Raw genomic sequence first — 26,987 nt, forward strand, 5'->3', positions numbered from 1 at the left:
TTAAGGGGGGTTTTATGGGTCCTTGGGAAACATGACTTTAATTCAACTGTACTAAGGGAGAAAGAATATATACTAGGTGATAGCTAGCTAGCTAGCTAGCTAGCTAGCTAGATAGATAGATAGATAGATAGATAGACAGATAGATAGATAGATTCATAGATATAGACATATAGATATTTCTTAATGTCTAAGTCTCTAGATCAGTGATTCTCAAAGTGTGGTCTGGGGATATCTGGGGATCCCTAAGACCCCTCCAGAGAGTCCTGAAGGTCAAAAATGTTTTCATAATAGCACAACATGTTATTTGCCTTTTTCATTCTCATTCTGTCAAGAGTGTCCAGAGGAATTTTCCAGAGGCCACAAGATATGTGATGATGTCATCACTTAGCAGTAAATGGAATGTGTGCTTGCACATGCTTGCATTTCAGACATTCCCCAGTTATAATTTTAAATACAGTAAAGAGTAGTAGATATAACCCACATAAGCAAATCTCTTTGGGATACTCAATAATTTTTAAGAGTTTAAAAGGAATCTGAGATCAAAAAGTGTGAGAGCCTCTGCTAGACTATCTCAAGTCCTCAAACCCCCATTTAAAAATATATAAGGTAAACATACCAAACTCATCTCTTAACTTTGAGACTCTGCCCCCAAAACTAGGCCCCTGAAGCTACTCTGCCTGGATCTTGTCATTGTGTGTTTCAGGCTGTCTGGGTCCGACTTTCCTGACGAGGAGTGGCTGTGGAATTATGAGAAGCATGGCCATCGGCATTCCATGATAAGAAGAGTCAAGCGGTTCCTGAGTGCCCACGAACACCCCTCCAGCCCCAGAAGAAGAAGCTATAGAAGGCAGACAAGTGACAGCTCCATGTTCTTACCCCGAGATGACCTCAGCCCAGCCAGGGATCTACTGGATGTGCCCTCAAGAAACCCCCACAGGGCCTCACCCACCTGGAAGAAATCCTCCTTCCCAGAAGGAAGCCCCACGCGGCGCTCCAGCATGGGAGAGCTGTCCACCATCAGGGAGACCAGCCAGACAAGCACTTTACAGAGCCTGACCCCACAGTCCAGTGTGAGAACCTCACCCATCAAAATGCCACTGGTGCCCGAAGTATTGATCACAGCGGCCGAAGCTCTGGTGCCCACTTCAGACAGCTACCACCATGACTCTGCTACCTCCATCTTGAGCTCTGAGTTTACAGGGGTTCAGCCAAGCAAGACTGAGCAGCAGCAGGGCCCCATGGGGTCCATCCTGTCTCCTTCAGAGAAGGAAACACCTCCTAGAGGCCCCAGTCTCCAGACTGTTTCAGCCAGTGCGGAGGAAAATATATTCAACTGTGAAGAAGATCCTGGTGATACCTTTCTAAAAAGGTGGAGCTTTCCAGGATTCCGGGAGTCCAGCCACACTTCCCTAGGAAACCTAAGTCCAGACCTCATGAGCTCTCAGCCAGCTCTTTTAATTGACACAGAAACATCCTCAGAGATCAGTGGGATCAACATTGTGGCTGGCTCTCGAGTCTCTCCTGATATGCTGTATTTAATGGAAAACCTGGACACTAAGGAAACAGATATCATAGAGCTGAACAACAGGGAAACTGAGGAATCACCCAAATGAGTGCCACAAAGTCCTAGGACCTGGTTCTGGCCTAGATTCTTATCTCCCCAAAAGCAGCATTAGTCCCAGGACATACCTGAAGGCTGGTTAACTTTTTAAAAACGTGATCACACTATATAAGCTACTTAGAGCTTTGAAGGGCATTATGATCCTGACTTTTTGAGAACTGCAAAAAATCAAATGCATTCACGTCATCCATCACAACATGGCTTTCATTGGAATCTGAAATAAGGAATAAGGAATAAGGAATCTGAAAAATATACACGACTTATAAATTCATAGATTATTTGCTGTGGAAAGAGTCTCATAAATCATAGTCCAATGCCCTAGACCTAAAGGCCCAGACACATAGGGTTCTCTATTTCTCTTCTTTTTTCTCTTTCTTCTTCTCTTTAGCCATAAAGAAAGGAGATGGATCACGTAATGCCTGAAAGACCCCCTCCTTCCTAACTTTTTTGTTTGAGGCTTTCTAACCATCTTATTCCTACTTTCCTATAACTATTATTGTTATTATCACTTCCTGATTCTTAAGTTTCGTCAGCACCAGAACACTTCATTCTCTTCCATTTCCTTTTCTACTTTTCTCTCTTTCTCCTTTATTCTGTCATCCTTTTTTTTCCCTTCCCTTCTCCCTGGTTATGCTGCTTTTCTAGTGACTCTAATCTGTCCCATTTTTCAGGTTATAATATTTCCTCTTGCCAAATCTGTTGCTTACATCTTGCCATGAATTTCAAAATATAAGACATTGGCAAAGCCTCCTACAGAATCATCAAAGGTGTCAATGAATCCAGCCTGATACCCTTCCAGCCTTACTTCCAGTGGAAGGCATATAGGAGTAATGGTTCCCCCCACGCCCTTGCAGCCATTGCCATTTCTTTCTGCTTCCACTCTTTGGTCTTGGGCACTGGAGAAAAAGGAAGCCAAGAGAATATGAAATTTGCATAGCCAAATGCTATGGAACCAAAGAATAAGATGACTCATGTCTGTTTAACTCGAACTCTTATGCAAAAATCCCAATCATGTTGCAACATGGGACCAGTTACTGTGTCTATCGGGTCATTTGGGAATGAGGTAGGATGCTGGGCTGGGTGGCTAATGGGGTCCAGGGCTGCATAATGGCGACCGGATGTTGGTACTCCTCCCAAGGAGCTCTCAGGACGGCTGTTTGTCGTGGGCTTCCAAGTGCCTAGGCCATGCCTTACGACTGCTGCACTTACCATTTGTCATATGATGACACTTGACTACATATGGCTTTAGAAATAAAATCACCCTCATAACTACCATTTATTGAGTGCTCACAGTGTTCCAGGCAGCAGCGAATCTTACAAGACTGATATGTTATTTCCATTTTAAAGGCAAGAGAAACAGGCTTTAGAGAAGTAAGGTATTTGCCTAAAATCACATAGCCAAGAAGTGACAGTGTTCACATTCAAACCCAGGTTTATCTGACTCAAGAGCCCACACTGTTAACCAGTATGCTTTCTCACTGCCCTGTGCTATCTGTAAGGCCCTGAATCTGCCAGCAATTTGCCCAGCATTCTGGAGGATGCCCCAAGGGAGGCATGCTCAAAGAGATTTAGGTTCAGGCTAAATCTCTCCAGCCTCAAGGGCCTCTCTGGGTCCTCCCCGCTCAAGTCTACCTGCGTCTTTTATGCACTCATAGAGAAGGGCATTGCTCCAGCTTGGAGTACCAGCCATAGTCCTCTTTATTTTTCATGACAGAAGAAACTTGGCAGGACCCTCCTTCCCTTCCCCAACTCCTCCTGATACACAATGTTAAAACTGGCACATTTTCATATGACCTCATATCTCCCAGGCCTCCAAGCTGCATGACAGCAATGACATTGACTTTAACTTTTCTCAAAGGACTGAAAAGAAATAATATTAGAGGAAATGCTACACACCTTGATGGTTCTCTATGTTGGTTGGTAGTGTTAGCACCCAGGAAAGCACCATTATTCCCAAAGCACTACGTATAGACTATGGGATCAAGAGCCAATATAACACTTCAAGAAGGCAGGATCCCTAACCTTCTCCCAATCACCACGCTCTTAATGCTATTTTATTGGATGTTTCAGTTTCAGTCTGTCTATTCTCTTCTCTTTGGTTCTATCTGTTGTTCAAATTCAAGTAAGTTTCTACTTAGCTGCTTTTGAAATATAGTCAGTTTTCATTCCTAAATCCAAGGTGATAAATTATACACAAATACAATAATACATTTATGAAGGACTGGCAGTGTTCATTTATCTCTGCTTCCACACACCCCTTATGCACTTTTATCCAGATAATTATTTAATTTCCTCAATATTTCTTCAAAATTTGAAATAGACTCTCATTTTCTACTTGCAGTGAAAACTAAATTATGGCATGCTCAATGAGCCCATGTGGTTGAATTCAGCTATAAAATCAAGCCAGCAATTGCTCAGAGCAGATGAAGAAATTCTCTTATTAATTCTAAAATGAGTTTTTACTCTACGCAGACCACGGTTGAAAAAAACAAAATGATTTCTTCTCATGTACCTGATTTCGTTGCCTGCCTAGCTCCTTTTCCCCGAGTCCTGGAACCTTCACCCACCTAGATGAATGGTCACATGGCCTGGTGCCTTAATCTTTTGGGTTTGCGTTCCAAGAACAGGCTCAACTCTGTCACATTAAATGTGACACGAAAGCCAGAGAGTGCGGTTAGGCCAAGCTCTATTTGTTGCGTTCTCTCCCTGCTTTGTAGAGATAACTCTGCCTTGACGCTGGGGTCTGCAGTTCAGTAAGGAAATGGCCCACTAACTTTTTCTCAATTTTCCAAGAATTTAGAGATGAATGGCCCCCAGCAAAACAAAGAAGACTGTTATCTCCCCTTCCTTTATTGTCATGTCTACTTTATGGTGTATCGCCTCCATCACTCCAGGCATCCACTTTCAGCCTGGTTCAGCTAAGCTATGGAAAATATTTTAAATGGAATGGAAAAATGTAAAATTCGCCATGAAAGTAAAGATTTGTTTAAATCTTAAAAATACACCTCTTCTTTTAGTGTTTTCCCCTCTAGATTCCTTCTCCAGATAAATTAGATAAATTGATTCAATTTTTTTTCTTTTTTTTTTTTTGAGACAGAGTCTCACTTTGTCACCCACAGCTGGAGTGCGGTGGCACAATCTCTGCTCACTGCAATCTCCACCTCCTAGGTTTAAGCGATTCTCCTGCCTCAGCCTCCCGAGTAGCTTGGATTACAGGTGCATGCCATCACACCTGGCTAATTTTTTTGTATTTTTAGTAGAGATGGGGTTTCACCATGTTGTCCAGGCTGGTCTTGAACTCCTGACCTCAAGTGATCCACCCATCTTGGCCTCCCAAAATGTTGGGATTACTGGGATTACAGGAATGAGCCACCACACCCTGCTTGATTCCATTTTAAATCAGTTTTCTGAGATCTTATTGTTGTAAAATCTACTCTCCGAGAATCTACTGAGCCCAAGTGGCTATGTGTTATAATGGGATAAGGAAAACCAGTGTTTTCCTTTATAAACTTGAACAAGTCTCTGTTCTTCTGAACTTCTTATTCTCATCTGTAAAATGAGCTCTTTTCTGGTTCATTTCACTGGGCCTTCATGAGATGTCGTGAGAGAAGGCTGGGAATGCAGCAGCACCGTATGGATGGCAAGCATGACTGGGGATTAATGTTCCCATGGATTCACTGTGAACTTCAGGAAAAGCCCTTCTTCTCTTCCTCATTTAGTTACTTGTTTGCCAGGATCCCCTTATTCTACAGGATTCTAACCTCTTTCATTCAGGAAGCTTTTCTTATTTCTTTTTTAGAGACAGGTCCTGCTGTGTTGCCCAGGCTGGCCTTGAACTCCCTAGCTCAAGAGATCTGCCTGTCTCAGCCTCTGAAGAAGCTGGGACTTACAGACATGCGCCACTGTGCCTGGCTCAGAAAGCTTTTCTTCTAAGACACACACCATTAAGCTTCCAAATAATTGATCTTGTCATTTCTCTTTGGCTTTTTTTCCTTTCATATGCTTCCTAACTCCTCCCACGTCTTCTTTCTCTGCAGTGTTTTTTGTCTTAGTTCTTCACTGTCCACCATATCGCAGGCCTCATTGTCATGGCAATGAATTCCTCCTCTGACCCATTATGTGTCTCCATCCCCTCAATCAAAACATGGAACTGGAGAAAAGTTTGCTTCTGTTTTCTCCACTATAAATCGAGAGGATTTAGAACCCCGGGTTCAAAGTTAGAAGACCCTCTTGAGGTATCTAATCTCCCTAAACCTGGTCCTAGACCAGTTAATTAGAAAGAACAACTACAGCTGTAAAAACGCCTAAGCAAGAGCCAGTTGAAACCTAATTCCCCTGCCCCTCTCTCATCACAATCACCTACATGGTCAACAACAAACATTTTCTGATGTGCTGGGCCTATTAACAGTAACAACCAAAGATTTCCTCATTTCGTCTTGTTGAACTATGTCAGATAGGTCCTCAAGACTTTTGCATGCTTTTTTGTTTTTTTAGTTCTATGGACCTTAATTTTTGGGACAGGCTGTTCCACTCATAGGGCCACTGCGTCAAAAGAACCAATTCAAGACCACCACAATCGTTCTTTTTTTGCAAATCTTACAAAACCCAGAAAAAAAGATTCCTATTTACTGGTAAAACTCGAGAGATAGAATCCTAACAAACATTCACCTCTCTCCAAACTCTCGCTCTTCATCACCTCCACCTGTGCAGCCAGCGCATGCCAGTCCATGGCAAATGGAAAACGCACCAATTTCCCTGTAAAATCGAGACCCAAAAACCACATTTGCCCAAGTAATTAATTCAGTTTGGAGGTTACATTTTTGTGTTTTATTTTGTTTTGTTTCTGGGTTAATTCAGAAAGTGGACTCAAACCTTCCTTTTGCCACAGGTAGATTTGTCCAGGTGGTTACCTAGAATCATCTTCTCTGACCTTCTAATTTTAGACATTTGCCAGAAGCAGCAAAGGGAATGCTGTATCTTGTATCCTGAAAACAAATAAGAACGTTTCTAAAAAGGGTTTTGCACAGAAGTGCTGATGTGTTCCAGGTTCTTTGTCTAGGCCAGTGGCTCTCAGCCAGAGATGGCTTTGCACCCAGAGGATATTTGACAATGTCTGGAGATAATTTTAGTTGTCGTGCTGGGGAGTATTTCTGGCATCTAGTGGGTAGAGGCCAGAAATGCTGCTAAACATCCTACAATGCACAGGACAGACGTCCACAACTATTTGGCCCAATATCCCAAGTTTGAGAAACCTGATTTAGGCCAATAAGGTAAAAATGAGAAAACCACCAAGGAGATTAGTGATGAGAGATGAGCTAGAGAAAGAAATAGAAGAGAACAGATTGGCCCAGCAACAGGCTAAATTCCTATTCTGTGTACAAGCTGTGAAATAATTACCATTTCTCCCTTGATGATAGAGGATCCGATATCTCAAATTCAGAAAAATCGGATTTGGACCCGGAGGTTCATGCTTAGATTCCTTGAATGGCTCCTACCAGTAAGAGTAGCTAAATGCCGTTGCTGGCATAACTGTAATTTCCTTAGATTATAGTTTACATAAAGATTGACCATGGATCCGGCACAGTGGCTCATGCCAATAATCCCAGCACTTTGGGAAGCCAAGGCAGGCGAGTTGCTTGAGGTCAGGAGTTTGAGACTAGCCTGGCTAACATGGCAAAATCCCATCTCTTACTAAAAAAATTACAAAAATTAGCCGGGCATGGTGGCACACACCTGTAATCCCAGCTCTTGGGAGGCTGAGGCACAAGAATCACTTGAACCCAGGAGGCGGAGGTTGCAGTGAACTGAGATCATGCTACTGCACTCCAGCCTGGGCAACAGAGCAAGTCTATCTCAAATAATAATAAATTCTTCCCAATATTATTGAAGAACTTGTGTCAATAAACTGCTAGACTGTGGATAGACAACTGATCTAGCTTCAGCTTTTATATATGTCTTTCTTAGGACTGAACAAACTGTATCTTCTAGACATGTAATTTGGCACTTTATTAGAAAGGACTTTTTAGTAGAAAAGTTACAATGGATGGGGTCAGTTTACCACCTTCCCATGGGCCAAACTCATGGATTCCTCTGCCTCAGACTTCCAGGAGAACAACATCAAGGAATTTGTGAAATCCTGGATGATGTCACCAGTTGGACTCATATTCATAGTCATTCATGAAGCATGAAGCAACTATTGAGTGTCAGGCATTCCGCTAAAGCTGGGTGTCTGGGAAGTTCTGTCCCTCCCACCCTCCCTAACAGATCTGCCACTCTCTCTGCAGGTCCTGGGAAATAAGAACATGCCTTCTGAAGTTCATTCATGTTTGTCCCTGAGTTTGTTTTCTTCATTCTCAATGCTGTTCCCCATCCTAACTATTTTAGTTTAACATGAAGCTCTTTGCTTGTATACATTCTTATAAAATGCATATTGTTTTGTGTGCAACTGTTTTTGGAGTATAGGTCTCATCTGTTTGTTTTTCACTCAGTACTATGTTTTTCACTTAGCACTCCCAAATTCCCTCTTGTAAATCTTACCTACTCCCCAAATTGCTTCTTTCTGCGTACTCCAGAATGTCTTATATCTCACTTACATACTATCCCAATTGCCTCTACCTCCCTCCAGACACCCTACGGACCTCCCTCCAGGCACCCTAGGGACCCATAGAAGAGTTTCTTTGGGGTGTAGACCCATGAACAGATTGACCTCCTCCAGAAGTGTCCTTGCATCTCTACATCCCTTTCCCCAACCCCAAGCTTGGCATTGCCTCACTATCTGTTTTTTCCAGCCTGACAAATGTAAAGGGATGCCTAATTGTTGTTTAATTGACATTTATCTGATTTCTAATGCCATTAAGCATCTCTTCATGTGCCTGTGCATCCTTTTAGCACTCTTCTTCTGAAAATTGCCTTTTCAACTTCTTTGCTTTTTTATCTAATGGACTTTCTATACTTTTCTTATTGATTTTCGGGAGTTCCTTCTGTTTCTAGACTGGTAATAGACCCTTGTTGGTTTCAGACATTGTAGTGGTCTTTTCTGATCCTTTGTGTGTCTATTAAAAGTATCCATGGTATTTGTTTAATAGAAATCCTTAATTTAATATAATCAAATTCATCAATTTTTTTTGTTTTATGCTTTTGAAGTTATTTGTATAAGAAATCCTTCCCCATCCCTCTCTCATGATATTCTCCTACATTTTTTGTCCTATTTCCTTTACAGTGTTAAGTAGGGATAAGTTTTGTTGTTTTTGTTTCTCCACAGAGTGAGCCAATTATCCCCCCATCTACTAAACGACCTTTCATAAGTTCTACATATTTTTTGCAAATTAGATACACTGGTATGAAACAAACAGCATCTGAAAGAGGGGAGAGAGAGGGTGATATGAGTGGAAGAAAAGAAAGAAAACTCCAGCTCCTCCCCACTAAATACTAACTTCCTTCCAAATGCCTGCCCTCCTGCTACCTGTGAGTGGTGATGTTTCCCCTTTTAGTGCTTGGGGCATAGCACTCATTTGCACAAAAGCCAACTAAAAATAGGCCAACTCTTGCATCAGACTAAACTGCAGGAGTAAAGCCTGCTACTTAAGGAGCTGTTGCTTAAGGAGAAACAGAGATGATAGTTCAGGACCCTTCAACACTCAGAAGAAGGCAGGAGCAAATCCAGAGAGGTGGAGTCCACAATCAAATTCTATTTAGGGTCTGGGATCAGCAACGGTGGAGGCTTGCACCAAATGGCCAGCATCACTTGTTCTTACTAGCTGAGGTCTGCTCTGGGTCTACAGTCTAAGTCTTTACTCCCCTTTATGCCTCAAAGATGGGTGAATATTGAGTGTTTACTACCCCCCTTGGCCCTGTCCTTATAAATCAGCTGCCATGCTTGGATGGTTGCAGATGGGTTCAGAAGTGAATGAATCTCATCTTGTTTTTATTCCCCAAGGAACAAAACTTTCTGGAAGTGGCAGCATCTTCAATTCTAATGATAAGCTTGGTATTAATCCACATGGTTACTGGACCCTACTGACTCCAAAGGAAAAGCACAACCAAGATTAGAAAACACTTTCAATCAGTCATTTTTTTCCAAATAAAAATGGAATCCGATTACTTTCATAACTAAAGAATGAAGGAAGACAGGCAGATTTCTGTCACATTCATTCACCTCTCTTCAACATGGTTTTGCTCCCCCGGCCCTGATGCAGAGGCTATGTGCCCCGATACTCTGCAGGGAAAATGGTTTAGCTGGGAGGGGCTGGGTGGGACAATGCCCTTCTCGTGGGTACAGTGGAAATGAGACATGTGCCAACTTGCCTTAGAAGGCAGCCAGGCCCTTTCCACTGGGATGCAAGCTCCATTCACTGGCTTTTTCAACCAGTGCATCTCCAGTGATTAGAAAACTGTCTGACCATATAAAAAAAAAAATTGGTGCATGGATGCTTGAAGGAAAGAAAAAAATGAATAAATAAATGCAAATCAGATCTAGATCCAAAGTTAGGAGACCTGAAAACCTCAATCAAGTGTAACCACAAACTTAGCTGTGTGATCTCAGTCAAGTTACTTGAATACTCTGGACTTCATTTTGCTCATCTTTAAATGAATGGTAACCAGACTAAGTTATTTAAAATCCCTCTCAAGGCCAGGCACGGTGGCTCACGCCTGTAATCCCAGCACTTTGGGACTGGTGGGTCACTTGAGGTCAGGAGTTTGAGACCATCCTGGCCAACATGGTGAAACCCCTTCTCTACTAAAATACAAAAAACTAGCCGAGCATGGTGACAGGCACCTGTAATCCCAGCTACTTGGGAGGCTGAGGCAGGAGAATCACTTGCACCTGGGGGTGGGGGGCGGAAGCTGCAGTGAGCCAAGATCGCACCACTGCACTCCAGCCTGGGTGACAGAGCAAGACTCTATCTCAAATAAATAAATAAATAAATAAATTCCTCTCAAATGCTGGTTCCAGTAACATCTCTGGAGATTCTATACCTGGGGAGGAAGAAAGACACAGTTGTGATGAAAATTAGAAAATTGACCTAAATAGTGAAAGGAAAAGGAGCGTGAGATCAGGAAAGGGAGGGTTAACACCTATTGGGTACTTAGGTTGTGCCTGGTGTTTTATATATATCACTTCAATCGGTCCTCATGACAGCTACGAAGTAAATAGGAGGAATATAGAAAAGCTAAATAACTTGCTACAGGTTACACAACAATTAAAATTTCAATCTGGGATTTGAACACAGGTCCCCTAGGCTCATTGCTGATTCTACTATTCCACACCACATCCATAACAGTTAACCAGGTTAGGATAGAAAGTTATGTTTGCAGCACACAACTGATGAGCAGTCAATCACCAATCACCGTAACCACCCAACAACCTCTGCCGACATACCCTTTGAGGTCCATGGAGGAACCTTGGGAGACCAACATTTATTGAACCTATTAGGTGGCAGTTACTGTAGTAAGTGCTGTCCATACCTTATCACATTTAATTCTCTTAACAAGCTGTGAAGTATCTCTGAGCCCATTTTATAGGTAAGGAAACTGGGGTTTGGAGAAAAAACCTTAGTGTTCCTGGGAGCCTTAACAAAAATGCAGTGAGCTTTAGCCCTTCCAAAAGCTTACCTAATAGTCTGCCCTTAGCCATCCTCTAGCGGTTGTGTGGTAATATTATAATAAAACAATACTGGACACTCTGCCAAATAACTAGAACAAAATTTGTGCTCTAATTCAATTGGCCATCCCTTTCACCCTGGCATTTCATCAACCAGAAAAAATAAAAACCAAACATCATCAAACAAAAGAGGCCCCCCATAGGTTCTTCAATTCTCATATGTATATAAATGCCATTGAAGTCCCAAGAAAAGTGTCAAATAAATTTAAAGTCCAAAACCAAATAGCTACCGGATTTGAATCTACTTTCTTCTAATAGTTAACTGTAAATAAAGATGCAAATTGAATAAATTACATTTATTACAATCAGCAATGATTTATCAATTATACTAAAAATACTATTTTAAAAATAGCTAAACAATTAGGACTCGCCAGTCAAATGGCCTGGAAAAATAAAATAGCGGCCGGGCGCGGTGGCTCAAGCCTGTAATCCCAGCACTTTGGGAGGCCGAGACGGGCGGATCACGAGGTCAGGAGATCGAGACCATCCTGGCTAACACGGTGAAACCCCGTCTCTACTAAAAAATACAAAAAACTAGCCGGGCGAGGTGGTGGGCGCCTGTAGTCCCAGCTACTCGGGAGGCTGAGGCAGGAGAATGGCGTAAACCCGGGAGGCGAAAATAAATAGCATTAAACATAATACTAGCAAAAGAAAGTGGAGTTTGTGTCATAATCAAAACTCAATGCAGTACTTATATCCCTAATAACACTATGCCCAGCGGAACCATAATTAAAGCATTACAGAATCTTACTGCCCTATCAAATAAGCTAGCCAAAAATTCTGAACTAAACAATCCCTTCATAAATTTAATAAATAATTGGTTCAGTAAATTAAAAAAAAAAACTTACGTCCTCAATCCTCATCTCTCTAGCCATTAAAATAGTTACTTATTCTCATAAAATACTGCATCATACCCTGTGCCCCAAAATTAATAGAAAAACTTATTAAAACAACTCTCACTAAAACCTCTTGCAATCCTCCTCCCACTAATTCAAATAAACTTTTCCTTCTAAAAGACCAAGTAAAACAACAGAGCCAAATTATGCTAAAACAAATTTTTTTTAAGTTATAACAATTCCTTATCACATTTAATTCTCTTAACGAGCTGTGAAGTATCTCTATACCCATTTTATAGGTGAGGAAACCGGGGTTTGGGGAAATAAACTACTGTACCCATGCCACAGAGCTGATAACGAGCAGAGCTGGGTTTCAAAATCAGGCCTGCGCATAAACCATGAGGCAGATATGTGACTTCACTGAAGGATAGCCCAACCCTAGAGCTTATTTCTCTATAAACACATTCCCTTCAGTTGTACCTGCTCCCCTCCTGATCCCTTGCTTCATTGGCAACAACTCAAACTCTTGGGTTTAATATGGGATTGTACTTTGTCATGAGTCCAAACTGGTTTGGGTGCCTGAAGCACATCTGAAGATCCAGTGCAAGACCAGCAATTCCTTCTTCTTTGTACACATGTGAGGTTTTCAGGTTCCGAGATGATGCTTCAGAACACTGAAATTACATTAAATGTGTGGCGGCCTGTGTGAATTCAACTCTGTGAGCTTGGCGAAGAAAAGAGAAGCACCTGTATACGTGTAGAAAGAAAAGACCATTCTCCTTTCTCCCCTTCTCCCCGGGAAACAGATGTCTAAGAATGAGTGGAAGATGGAAGATAGAAAAATCCCACTCCCTCAGCCTCAATTCCAGAGTGATCCTGGTGGTTAAAGGTACAACACTCGAATCTTTCAAACAACTTGGCTCCTAATCACAAGTCAACAATCTCATCTGCTGCTCAACTGAAAAACATTCTCCACTTTTTAGCATCCAGGCATGTGGCGTTCCTGAGAAATGCACTTTATTAATGCCCAACATGGTACCTTCCTAGGAGATTTTAAAGGTAATTTTCACTCAACCCGTGTTCTCATGTGTGCTGACTTCAGGGCCCAACCCTCACAGATGGTCAGTATGACTCACTCAAGGCTTTAAACTGGGGCATTCCAGAAGTACCAGTTTCCATGATGAAAAGTGGAACAGTAGAAGCACTTAAAGCAATTTTACTGAATCTAGTTTTTGTCTTTTTTTTTTTACATTAAGCAAAATAATGTTTACTAATAAGTTTCTTAATTTAGCAGTCTGAAACACAATTAGATACATACAATTTTGGTCTGCAGTGGGAAGGTGGCTGGTAGTCTGAATCTGATTTTCAGATAGCTCTTTTTTTTTTGGCCAGCATGCTCCAATTTACCGCAGTCTCCACCACTCCCTATTGTCCTACACTAGGCCTGCTTCACTCATTTGTTGCCTGCCTAGCCCTCATAGTTATCTTGAGTTTGTACTTCTTTTACTAAAGCATCACTGGCTCCATGAAGACCTCAGCCACTGTGAGTTCCATAAATGCACTGAGGGAAAGAATAAGAAATGCAGAAGTTAAAGTTCTCAGATCATCTTTCTGCTCACTTCTATACACTCCCAGCAGCCCCATGCTATCACTCAGACATGTTAAACCTGCATGCTTTTCTCTTGTTGACCTGCCTCTCTGGGTGAAATACACAGTCATGGTATTCGCCCTGGCAGGATGACAGTGTAAATCATCCAAGATGCAGGGACTCCCAGCACCAACCAACCCTGCTTGACCAGGCCCCATTGGCAGCAGGCCTGGCAGAGATGTCAGATCCCAGACAACTCAGGAACAGCATGTCATTGCCATGCCATTCCCACTCGGGAAACTCGAGCCTCTTCATTCAGGTTTGCATAGCCACAGCCTCTGTTCAGGGAACCTGGCAGGCTGGTTGGCTCTTACCATAGGTGGGGCAGCCAGGAGCCCTCCTGCTATTTCCATCCTTTAGCCTCAGGAGCCATCAGTCACTCCCAGGTCAGCTCCACAGCAACGGGCATGGAGCGCTGAGCAACAGAGAGCACTCCACACAGACAGGAGACGAAAGGATTTGGGATGGGTTTTTTTTTGGGGGGGGGCACAGGGGTTTGAGATGGAGTTTCACTCTCTCACCTAGGCTGGTGTTCAGTGGCACAGTCTCGTCTCACTGCAACCTCTGCCTCCTGGGCTCAAGCGATTCTCGTGCCTCGGCCTTCCAAGTAGCTGGGATTAGAAGCATGCCCCACCACACCCGGCTAATGTTTGTATTTTTAGTAGAGACGGAGTTTCACCATGCTGGCCAGGCCACTCCTGGCCTCAAGTGATCTGCCCACCTTGGCCTCCCAAAGTGCTGGAATTACAGGTGTGCACCACTGTGCACAGCCTAGGATATGGAATGTGTTAAAGCCAGCTTTACTCTCCCAAGGAAAAAGGCAAACCAGTAAGTGGAGGAAGAAGAAACAGCTAAGCCAGAGTTAGTAAATCCTGCTGGTGGGAGAGATGGCTAAGGACAAGATCAAACCCCCTCACTGCAGGGGAAATAAAACTTCTAAAAGTAAGTGACCAAAAGTTGATAAAAGACTGATGTCAGGCAAAACGTCAGTCAAATGTAAGAGGCAAGAATATGCCCATGTTCTTGAGTGCTCTCCATGATGGGCGCGGGCTTTGTGTCTAGCCAACACAAAGTTCAGAGCCACTTTCCTCCGAATATTTCTAGGGACACTCAGAGAGCCTGTGGAAGGAGCACTGAGGCGTTTGAGAGCAAACAGCAGAAAGCCAGCGTCAGAGTAGAAATGACCCTGTCCTTCAGCTGTCCCATCAAGGTCGATGGGGTCTGGCCCCCCAGCCACCAGTGCAGTTCTCTGCAGCTGCCTCACCTCCAGTACCCAAGGCTAAGGGAGTCAATATTTCTCCCATACACAGTTTTTGCAAATCCCACTCTGTTGTTACCCCACTGAAACATGCAGCATAGGGTGGGGCACAGTGGCTCACATCTGTAATCCCAGCAATAAGAGACCAAGGCAAGAGGATTGTTTGAGACCAGGAGTTTGAGACCCACCTGGGCAACATAGTAAGTGCCCATCTCCACCAAAAAAGAATAAATAAATAAATAAAAATAAAAATAAAATAAACTTAAAAATTAGCCAGGCATGCTGGCACGTGCCTATAGTCCCAGCTACTCAGAAGGCTAAGGCAGGAGGATGGCTTGAGCCTAGGAGGTCAGGGTGGCAGTGAGCTATGATCACGCCACTGTGCTCCAGCGTGGGTGACAAAGACTGTCTCCGAAAACCAAACCAAAACAAAAACATGCAGTAAAAATCAGATATAAGTATGTCTCCTAGGATCCAGGGCTGTCCAGAGTCGGTGTTGACATCTAAAACTTGTGTGATACACACAAATCCCCTCCCTCAGGGCCTCCTAGAACCTAAAAGAGCAGATACAGCATGGCATGGGTGTCACTGCCACCCTGCATCCACAACACCTGCCGGCTGGGGACCAGCCAGGTACCTTTCCTATGCATTTTTCAGCAGATAATGTGCAGTTCCCATGGTCTGTGGTCCACAATATACCAGGGGAGTAAGTTCTTCTTGTTTTTTGTTTGTTTGTTTGTTTGTTTGTTTTTCCTAGAGATGGATCTTGCTATGTAGCCCAGGCTGGCCTTGAACTTCTGGACTCAAGTGATCCTCCCACCTCAGCTTCTTGAGTAGCTGGGACTACTGGGATATGCCACCGTGCCTGGTTTATGAGCCCTAATTTTACTTTACATTCCACATATAAAACCAAATTTCAAACATGGCCTGGTCAACCTTTGTGAAGAAGCGAGGTCTTTGAACGTAAAAGCAAGAATATGAGCTTTGGGCCAGGCGTGGTGGCTCATGCCTGTAATCCCAACACTTTGGGAGGCCGAGGCGGGTGGATCACCTGAGGTCAGGAGTTCGACAGCAGCCTGGCCAACATGGCAAAACCCCATCTCTACTGAAAATACCAAAAAAAATTAGCAGGGCTTGGTGGCAGGCGCCTGTAATCCCAGCTACTCAGGAAGTTGAGGCAAAAGAATCACTTGAACCCAGGAGGTAGAGGTTGCAGTAAGCCGAGATTGCACCATGGCACTCCAGCCTGGGTGACAGAGCAAGACTCTGTCTCAAAAAGAAAAAAAAAAAAGAATATGACCTTTGGACTCAGATTTCACGGGTTCAAATCCTGGATAGACCACTTTTGGTGACAAGTTACTTAACCTTTCTGTGACTTGGTTTTCTCACGAATAAAATGGAGATAACAGTAATACCTATTTTTGTGGGTATTAATAAATTCATATTACACTGCCTGCCACATAGCATACACAATAAATGCTTGCTATTATGTTTGTATCATCATATTATTAAGTAGTATGGTGATTGAGAACTGAGGCACTACTCTAGTCGGGCTGAAACACTTTCTAGCTGTGAGACCTTGGGTGAGCTACCCAACATCCCTTAGCCTCAATTTCATCAACTACAAAACTGTGTTAATGCCAGAACCTTCCTCATCAGGTTGTTTGAAAAATTAAATGAAATTGTGAAGATAAAGCGATTAATACAGGGTCTGATGCAAAGTTATGACTCAGTAATTATCAACTATTTTTAATATTAGTTAAAAAAAAATGGGCCACACTTTCGAGCAAAAGATTTGGGATTAATTTTCCTTCCCCTTCCCCCTCCTCAGATTTCATAATTTTTAATGTTTCTTCCCTAAAGTATATAAATGACTATTTTGCGAAGTCAAATATCTATGGACATTATTTCTTAAATTTCCCGCCGTGGACCGATTTAATAAAAACAGCGTGTAACAAACTCCACGTGGCGGAAGCAAAGGCCAAGGGAGGAACACCAGCGAGAGTTTCTCCAGGCTGCCTCCAGGTGGCAGCAGTGAGCATGGTGACCCTCAAAAAGCCCAGATGAGAGCCTCCGCTTCAATCCATCCGAAACCAAGGGTGGAAGCTTTGTTCATCCCTGAGGGCGACTGGAGGTTCTCAGATGCACTTGACATTGCCTCTGGGGAAGGAGGCTTGGGACATGGATGGACAGGGTTGGGGTGATCAGGGCTGCCCCTAACGTATGTAGAGCCCCTGTGTATGTAAATAATTTGAGTCATTCCAAATCAGTATGCTGAAAACACAAAACACTGCACCAGACCCAGGAGTGACTCATGCATCAGTCAGGTTCCTCCTGGAAGCAGGGCCTGCAGGATAACCCCATATGCCTTAGAGCGCCTTGTCCAGATGGCATTGCCAGCCTGCCAGTCTCAGGCACCAGAGAGGGACTTGAATATGAGAAACTTTAGAGAAAGATGCTTCAAAGCACAGAGGGGCTTTTGGGTAGAAACAGCCTTTCTTAGGGGCAGGGGTTCTGCATCCCTTGGTCCAAGATAATACACAAGCACACACACTTTAATTATTTCCTTAAGCTCTTGTTAATGTTTAAAATCCGTTCTAAATGGATTGCTTACCAAAGACAGAATCCAAGAAATTGGCAACTGAGGGTCTTATCAGGAGGGGGAAATGGGCTGGGCGTGGTGGCTCACGCCTGTAATCCCAGCAGTTCGGGAGGCCGAGGCGCGTGGATCACCTGAGGTCAGGAGTTTGAGACCAGCCTGGCCAACATGGAGAATGTCTTCAAATCAGCGGGGAATGTGGAATGGAGAGCCTCTTCATCTGCAGGACATCAAGGAATAGACCTCAGAGGCTGCTGATACCCACTGGCTCCCAGCTGGTTGGAGTAAATGCATTCACAGTAGGTCTCCATGTCACTGACCTGTCAGTTCTTATAACTTTGGCGCGAGAAGGAGATTTTTGTGTCACCTGGTTCAGTGCCTTTTTGTGTGATAGAATTCTCTCTACAATCACCCTGTCAAGATTCATCCAGCTGGAATCCCTTTAGTGAAAGACAATTCACCCTTCCTGAGACAACACACTGCGTGCTGGGACATTACACTCTTTAGAGGCCTTCTCCATGTTGAGTAAAAAGCTGTCCCCTGACAGCCAGATCCCGCTGGTTCTCATTCTGCCTCTGGGTCCACACCGAAGAAGTCCATCCTTCTGCCCACTTATGACCTGCCTCAAACATCTGAAGAGTATGATACCTCTATACATGCCCTCAACACACACACACACATGCACAGACACACACACACACACTTCATTCCTCGAGAGCAAACCTTGCCAAACCAAGAATCAAACTGTTCTTTACATCTGATGATCCTGAGTCCTTCCACTGTCCTGATCTGTCTCTACTGGCGGTGTCAAAAATGGTTCTACTCAAATGTGCACCCGGAAGCAAGCACAATACTCCCCATGTTTGGTGGGTGGGAAGTGGAATTTTTTTTTTTTTTTTTTTTTTTTTTTGAGACGGAGTCTCGCTCTGTCGCCCAGGCTGGAGTGCAGTGGCCGGATCTCAGCTCACTGCAAGCTCCGCCACCCGGGTTCACGCCATTCTCCTGCCTCAGCCTCCCGAGTAGCTGGGACTACAGGCACCCGCCACCTCGCCCGGCTAGTTTTTTGTATTTTTTAGTAGAGACGGGTTTCACCGTGTTAGCCAGGATGGTCTCGATCTCCTGACCTTGTGATCCACCCGCCTCGGCCTCCCAAAGTGCTGGGATTACAGGCTTGAGCCACCGCGCCCGGCGGAATTTTTTTTTAACCAGTGCAAAGCAGAACAGCAAAATCAGCATCCTTGTTAGGAACACTCAGCTTCTATCCATGTGGCCTGCGATACCGGGGTCATGCCTGTTCTGTGGGCTGCTGTACCTCCCAGAGGCTAGACCACTGTCGGGCACTGGGTAGACACTCAAGAAGTATTTGTTTAATAGACATGAATGATATATTGAAAGTATAAGTTCATTTTTGTTTTTTACCTTTTTATAGTAGCAGTTAGTGATTGTTGTGGCCAATAGTCAGGAGGAACTTTGGGATTTCCTATCAGATATGACTCTGCAGGCTGGGCTATTGGCTACCTGTAGCAAAGTCTACTAATTGTCTCCCAGGATCCATTCTAGGGATCGCAAGTGACTACATTTGGGCAACAGAATGTGAGCAAAACGTGACAGGTGCAATTTGCAGATCATCTCCTGGAAGGAGAAGCTGCGTCGCTCCCTTTCTGCATTCCTGCTGTGTGGGAGATGGGTGACTGGAGCGATCTTGGAAGCCATGTGTTGAGGATGACAGAGCCACCCCCCGATGCTGGAACTGTTTCATGACTTGCATGACACTGGATTCGGGGGTCTCTTTGTTACAGCATTTCAGCTGGTGCCCTAACTAATACAACAACATATCCTGGAATTTTATCTCAGGAACTCTTCATAGCATCGGCCCTCTCTCCCATATTACCCTTTAGTAATATTCCAGAGGCCATTACTGTCAGTACCATAATCACAAGGCCTCTCAGCAACAACGACAATTCCAAGGACTAACCTTAGGCTTACTGTTGTCAATCAACATTTGACACCATTGGCCAGGCGTGGTGGCTCACACCTGTAATCCCAGCACTTGCGGGAGGCCAAGGTGGGCAGATCATTTGAGGTCAACTGGCCAATATGGTGAAACCCCGTCTCTACTGAAAATACAAAAGTTAGCTGGGTGTGGTGGTGCACGCCTGTAATCCCAGCTACTCAGGAGGCTGAGGCACAAGAAACTCTTGAACCTGGGAGTTGGAGGTTGCAGTGAGGTGAGATCATAACGCTGTACCCCAGCCTGGATGACAGAGTGCTACTCCATCTCGAAAAAAAAAAAAAAAAAAAAAAAATCTACACTTGAAAAACTCCAAGGCAAAAATATCTGGACAATAGCTGAAAAATACAAAAATGAAATTTAATTAAAATATTGAAAGCATTATTATAAGAACAAATTATCAAATAAAGACAGAGATTCCAATTTATTTTCTCCTCAAGGTCACTACCAGCAACAGCTTTGCCTTTCATCCTGTTATTTTCTTTGACCTATTTATGGTGCAACTACTAGTCTCACAGCAACCACGCAGTGTCGGTCATTATTATTTACAGACGAAGAGTCTGAGGGGGCCGGGCACGGTGGCTCACACCTGTAATCCCAGCACTTTGGGAGGCCAAGGCGGGTGGATCACGAGGTCAGGAGATCGAGACCATCCTGGCTAACACGGTGAAACCCCATCTCTACTAAAAATACAAAAAATTAGCTACGCGTGGTGGCAGGCACCTGTAGTCCCAGCTACTCAGGAGGCTGAGGCAGGAGAATGGCGTGAACCTGGGAGGTGGAGCTTTCAGGGAGCCGAGATCGTGCCACTGCACTCCAGCCTAGGAGACAGCGAGACTCCGTCTCAAAAAAAAAAAAAAAAAAAAAAAGTAGGAGGGAGATCTGAGGGTCAGGAAGGTTCACATCGCTTTCTCAAAGCCACACAGCTATCAGGCAGCAGAACCAGCATTCAAGCCTGTCAGTCTCCAGGCAGCAACTTTCCGTTACCACCCCAGTAAGTAAGACTTTGCCAGTAACAAATAGAACAGGAGAGAGAACAGGAGTGTGCTTTTCAACTTTGAGCTGAGCCTCCTCACTGAGGCTCTGGACTTGCCTCTTCACTGGGTGTTGGCAGGCACCAAGACAGAAGCTGCTGGATTTGTAGAGAAGCCAGCAGTGAGGGAAGTGTCTGAATCTGCAGTGACTTGACAACTATCAAGACAAAATTCAATTTGCCCTCGAACTTTCACACTCAGGGAAAACACGCACGTGCACATACACACACATCAAAAGAAAGTTTGCCAAAGATTCAGGGTGGCAGGCCAGATGTAAATTGCGATCAAAATCATAAAGAGGGCGGTGACAGCCTCCACCCTGAAGGCCAGGAGTATACGACTATCATGGATGACAGAGATATCAGAGAAGGTACCTGGAGTGCCACAGAGTTCCTGAGAGGGAGCCCAGAGCTGCTGACAGCAACAGACACAACCCCGCCTGTCCCCACATCCCTTTACCTTGCTTCTGCATCCTCCAGTACGCTGTAGAAGCACTCTCCGGGCGATCTGTATTAAAGAACGTATCACAGCAAATTGCAGACAGAGTGAACTTTCAAAGCCTCAGGCCTCATTGTTTCATTCATAATATTTAAAAATCTTTCAAAAGACTAAAAGCAAAGCCCAAATTCCTCAATATGGCATACAAGGCTCCCCAGCTCTGGCCCCTGGTCCCCTCCTCAGCCTCACCTCTCACCACTCCCCTCCAGCCTATCTGCCTGTATTGCAGTTCTACCAATGGCCTCGTATCTCTTCCAACCAAAACGTTTGTTTTTCTCCTGAGTGAAACCACCAAGCCCAAAAATGGCCTCCATTTGGTTGACTTCTATACATCCTTAAGAGGGTGGCTCTGATGTCACTTTATCTAGAAAGCTTTCTCATGCCTTTCAGACCAGGGCAGGCTACAGAATTCCATATCCTCTGTCTCCCCTGTCACAGCACCTATTCCCTATTGGACTGAAGTTCTGTGATGGCACCAAATAGGATGGGACATTTCATTCCGTGTCTAACACACAGTAGGACCTTAATAAATATTTGTTGAATGTGCCTTTCTGAGACCATGAGCTCTGTGAGGGCTACAGAGGCTACAGTCCCAGGACCTGGTGTGATACCTTTCATATGCTAATCATTCATAACTCTTCTCAGACGAATGCTTTTCCCCCATCCCTCCTGCTACCCCGAATCTTTGGCAAACTTTCTTCTGATGTGTGGGTATGTGCGCGTGTGTGTTTCCCCTGAGTGTGAAAATTCTAGGGCAAATTGAATTTTGTCTTGATGGTTGCCAAGGCCTAGTCATCACATGTTTCAATGTTATTGGCTCCCACTGAACCAAAGGCATGGTTTAGTTGAAACTAACTCTACTACCATTTGACTTCCCAAGGGAAAAACTGTTCCAGGCCAGGCACAGTGGCTCACACCTATAATCCCAGCACTTTGGGAGGCCAAGGCAGGAGGATCACTTGAGGTCAGGAGTTCAAGACCAGCCTGACCAGCACGGTGAAACCCCCATCTCTACTAAAAAACAAAAATTAGCCGGGCATAGTGACTCTTGCTTGTAGTCCCAGCTACTCAGCAGGCTGAAGCAGGAGAATCGCTTGAACCTGGGAGGCAGAGGTTGCAGTGAGCCGAGATCACGCCACTGCACCCCAGCCTGGGCAACAGAGTAAGACTCCATCTCAAAAAAAAAAAAGAAAGAAAGAAGAAAAAAAAGAAAACAACGCTCCACAAAATAACAGGGTCATTTTATCATGTGCTAATATGGATCTTGTATTACTCCTAAGAGGTCCTTCCAGGTCAACCCAATTAAACTTCCAAAGATACTGTCCCTCTTTGATTCCATAGAGTCCTTAAGAATCATGGCAACTCCCAACAACCTAGGACTAAATTCATTGTCAGCTGATACTTGTGACTAATGTTAGTAAGGGAATATATGAGGCATTTCCTAGACACATCTGAAAGATATGGTGCTGAAAAGTCAATAGGTAAATAAAACAAATGAGCCCAGGAGAAACTTAGATGCATTTCCATCATTGTGGCTTTGTTCACATTTACTGCCAGTAATCTGTCTGCAACATCTTTCCTTGAGCTTGACCCAGTGAATTGATCCCAAGTACAAGGGATGGTCAATATCTCACAGAAGCCGCTCATCACTATGGCCTTTGCCATGGCTGAGAAATGAAAAAATAGACATCAGGAAGCCAAATTGCTTGCAACAATGAAAAAAAAGCAAAAGGAAAAACTCACGCCTTCTCAAAACCATCCATCTGAGCTAGGGCTGATGGTGTTTTTTTTTTTTTTTTTTTTTTGAGACGGAGTCTCGCTCTGTAGCCCGAGCTGGAGTGCAGTGGCCAGATCTCAGCTCACTGCAAGCTCCGCCTCCCGGGTTCACGCCATTCTCCTGCCTCAGCCTCCCGAGTAACTGGGACTACAGGCGCCCGCCACATCGCCCGGCTAGTTTTTTTGTATTTTTTTAGTAGAGACGGGGGTTTCACCATTTTAGCCAGGATGGTCTCGATCTCCTGACCTCATGATCCACCCGTCTCAGCCTCCCAAAGTGCTGGGATTACAGGCTTGAGCCACCGCACCCGGCCAGGCTGATCGTGTTTTGTGTCACAAGACCAAGGATTTCAAATCAGACTGACAATGATTGTGCCTCTGATCCAGAGGGCCTTTCACAGCCAGGTAAAATCACCACGAATGGCGCGTTCCTGGGAACACTGCCAACTCTGGAGAAGCAGCAGGATAAGGAAGAAAGAGCATGGGACGCAGAATGACAAGACCTGGGGTTTTGTCCCATGGTGCCACTTATTGTGTGACCTTGGACAAGCCATTTCAATCTCTCCAGGCCTCAGCATTTCTTATATTAGAGAGTTGTGAGTATTTATTGAGATAAAGCACATAGAACACTTTTAGAAAAGCAAAGCATAAGTATTCGGTACTATGTGATGGCTAATTTTATGTGTCAACTTGGCTGGGCCATAATGCCCAGATATTTGGTCAAATATTATTCTAATACTTATTTTCTTACAATTCTGGATTGTGGGAAAGGTAAGGAATTAAAAAGAGGAAAATAATGACACCTGGAGAAAGAAAGAAATTATTTTCCACTGAGACAGTAATCTTAAACAGTGGTTCCAGATAGAATTTACTCTGCACCAAGAGTGAGGACATTTGGTAAATAAACATAAAGGTGAATATTAGATGAAAAAAGATCTAGGCAAATTAACATCATCTTGCACACTGAATTGATTACACATGTTAGCATTGACTGAGAAATGTAAAGTATCTCCAATCTATTTCCTTCCCATCACAGATGAGGACTCAAAGGCTCAAGGCTGGAAAGTGGCTGGTCTAAGGTCACACTGTGTGTTCTTAGGAGAGTTAGAAAGAACGATTTCTTTAGAATATGCAACACTGCCTCCTAGAGTTTAGTCCTACAACTAGCACTGCGATTCAAGGAGGCCATTATACTGTTCTACAATACCACACCAGTATCTTATCAGTCGGGCTGCCATAACAAAGTACCATAGACTGAGTGGTTTATACACAACAGAAATTTATTTCTCACAGTTCTGGTGGCCAGAAAGCCCAAAATCAAGGTACTGAAAAATGTGGCATCTGGTGAGGGCCCTCTTCCCGGTTTGTAGACATCTAGCTGTTATCCTCACATGGTCTCCTGTCTCGTAGTCTTTTAGTGAGGGCATCATGAAGGCCCCACCCTCATGACTTAATCTAACCCTAATTGTCTCCAAAGATCTCCCCTCCAAATACCAGCACACTGGGGATCAGGGCTTTAACACAGGGCTTTCAAGGGAGCACAAACACTCACTCCATACCAACTATCAATTACAAAATAAGTTAAATTCTTTCTAAAATACAAATCTTGACGAGGTGCGGTGGTTCATGCCTGTAATCCCAGCACTTTAGGAGGCCAACGCGGGCAGATCACAAGGTCAGGAGCTCGAGACCAACCTGGCCAACATGGTGAAACCCTGTCTCTGTTAAAAATACAAATATTAGCCAGCCATGGTGGTGCGCATCTGTAATCCCAGCTACTCAGGAGGCTGAGGCAGGAGAATTGTTTGAACCCAGGAGGCAGAGGTTGCAGTGAGCTGAGATCGTGCCACTGCACGCCAGCCTGGGTAACAAGAGCAAGATTCTGTCTCAGAGAAAAGAGAGAGAGAGAGAGAAAGAAAGAATCTTTTTCATTCTAAGTACCTTGGTTTGTGGCTCCATTAAATCTAAGAGATGTATAATTTTGTAGCCCTGGGACATGTACTTAGCTTCAGTGCTTTGGTTTTTTTGTTTTAAACTTTCGTTTTCAGTGACATCTCAGGCTTGATGCCATTTCTTATTAGGATGCCTTAGCCCAGAAATCCAACCACCCCATGAACCTGTGATTCTGATGCCTAGATTTTACTTCACCCGGCAGATATGTAGTGAGCACGGGTGATGTGGTGAGCATTGGTCTGGATGCTGGAGATACACAGGGAACCGAAGAAACAAAGTCTCGTCACTGATGGAGCTTACACTGGAGGGTGGGGGGCAATAAACACATCACTCAATAAAGTCTATAGCTTGGGAGATGGTGATAGTGCTCTGGAGAAAAACGAAGCAGGCTGGGTGAGAGCGAGCAAAGAATTTTTGCAAAAGTAGCTGAGGATGAAGAACAGGATGTTTGAGCAATCATATAAAAGATGGGATAGGAAGTCACATGGTATATGGGGAAGAGTGTTCTAGATAAAGCAGACAGAGCTGTAGGTCAGAGCAGAGGCTCTGAGTCACAGGAACCATTTTCCAGTCGTCAGATCCACCTGTGAAAGGAAAATAAGTCTTAGGGCCCCAAAATCACTAAGCCAAAGGGAAAAGTGGAGCTGGGAACGGCTGAGGGCAAACCTGCCTCCCATTCTATTCAAAGTCACCCTCTGCTCACCGAGATAAATGCATGTCTGATTGGAGAGGCTAATCAAAAACTCAAAAGAGGCCGAGCTCCATGGCTCACACCTGTAATCCTAACACTTTGGGAGACCTCGGCAGGCAGATCACTTGAGGTCAGGAGTTCGAGACCAGCCTGGCCAACATGGTGAAACCCCGTCTCTACTGAAAATACAAAATTAGCCGGGCGTGGTGCCATGGGCCTGTAGTCCCAGCTACTAGGGAGGTTGAGGCAGGAGAATCGCTTGAACCCAGGAGGCGGAGCTTGCAGTGCTGAGATGGTGCCATTGCACCCCAGCCTGGGCGACAGAGTAAGACCCTGTCTTAATTAAAACAAACAAACAAAAAAACTCAAAAGAATGCAACTTTTTGTCCCTTATCTATCTATGACCCGGAAGCCCCCTCCCCACTGAGTTGCCCCGCCTCTGCTTCCAGTCGTCCAGCCTTTCCAGACTGAATCAACGTTCATCTTACATATATTGATTGATGTCTCATGTCTCCCTAAAATGTACAAAATCTGTGCTCAGACCACCTTGGGCACATGTCGTCAGGACGTCCTGAGGCTGTGCCACGAGCATGCGTCTTTAACTTTAGCAAAATAAACTTCCTAAACTGACTGAGACCTGTCTCAGATAATCCGGGTTCACACATTCATTTGATATTAAAAGCCTACGTTTCTCCCGTTCGGGAGAAAGGAAACTTGGTCTCTTCACCAATTCCTGATCCCTCACCTTGTGAAGATGGGATAGGAAGTGGATCCCCCTGCTGACCATGCTGGGTACATCAGATCAAACACCGTCCAGTTGTGCCAGGACAAAGGTCATCCCGGCTCAAAGATGACTCTCTCAATCCTTATTCCAAAATGCTAGTATTGCCAAGCTGTTTGTAACAAACGTGAGAAAAAAAGCCCAGGAAGGAAGAAGCCCACGCACTGCAGTAGGGCTATCGGGGAAGTTTCAGAGTTCACCTTGGGTGGAGCTTCGGCGTCTAATCTACAACAACTAGGCATGACCATCCTATCAGGCATCATACTGCACTCCACCTTGATCCCCAAACCGGGCCCCACATACCTGTACACAAATCATCTGCTCCTGCCTCCCTTTCACATTTGGCAACCAGTATGTCCCACATGCTGTTCCAGGAGCAAGATAGGCAATGATGAACATGACTGGCAACACCCTTCTTTTGTGACATTTACCCCCATTTGGGGGAAACAGCCAAAACCTGGTAAACGAGTGTACAAGATAATTTCACAGTGTAATGAGGAGTGTAAAGAAAATCAACAGAGCAATGTGGTAGTCACCACGAGGGACAGAGGAGTTTCTTACTCAGATGTGATGGGGGCTTGGGAAGGTCAGGGAAAGCGTTCTGAGGAGCTGCCATTTGA

The 26,987-nt window shown here is 44.3% G+C and overlaps 1 protein-coding gene across 4 annotated transcripts in view; it reads left to right on the top strand.

Moving 5' to 3' along the window:
* Window positions 1-2,893, top strand: part of BEST3 (bestrophin 3) — a 46,103-nt gene extending 43,210 nt beyond the window's left edge. For 3 of the 4 annotated variants that reach the window (XM_010358730.2, XM_010358728.2, XM_010358732.2), the window contains one exon: window positions 704-2,893. In XM_010358730.2, the coding sequence (XP_010357032.1) occupies window positions 704-1,613 (910 nt within the window). In that variant the 3' untranslated portion in view covers window positions 1,614-2,893. The remainder of the gene's footprint in view (window positions 1-703) is intronic. The other variant, XM_010358729.1, reaches the window with a different exon arrangement.
* Window positions 2,894-26,987: the final 24,094 nt, after the last annotated feature.

Source organism: Rhinopithecus roxellana, chromosome 10 (genome assembly GCF_007565055.1).
Source record: "Rhinopithecus roxellana isolate Shanxi Qingling chromosome 10, ASM756505v1, whole genome shotgun sequence".
NCBI classification, from domain to species: domain Eukaryota; kingdom Metazoa; phylum Chordata; class Mammalia; order Primates; family Cercopithecidae; genus Rhinopithecus; species Rhinopithecus roxellana.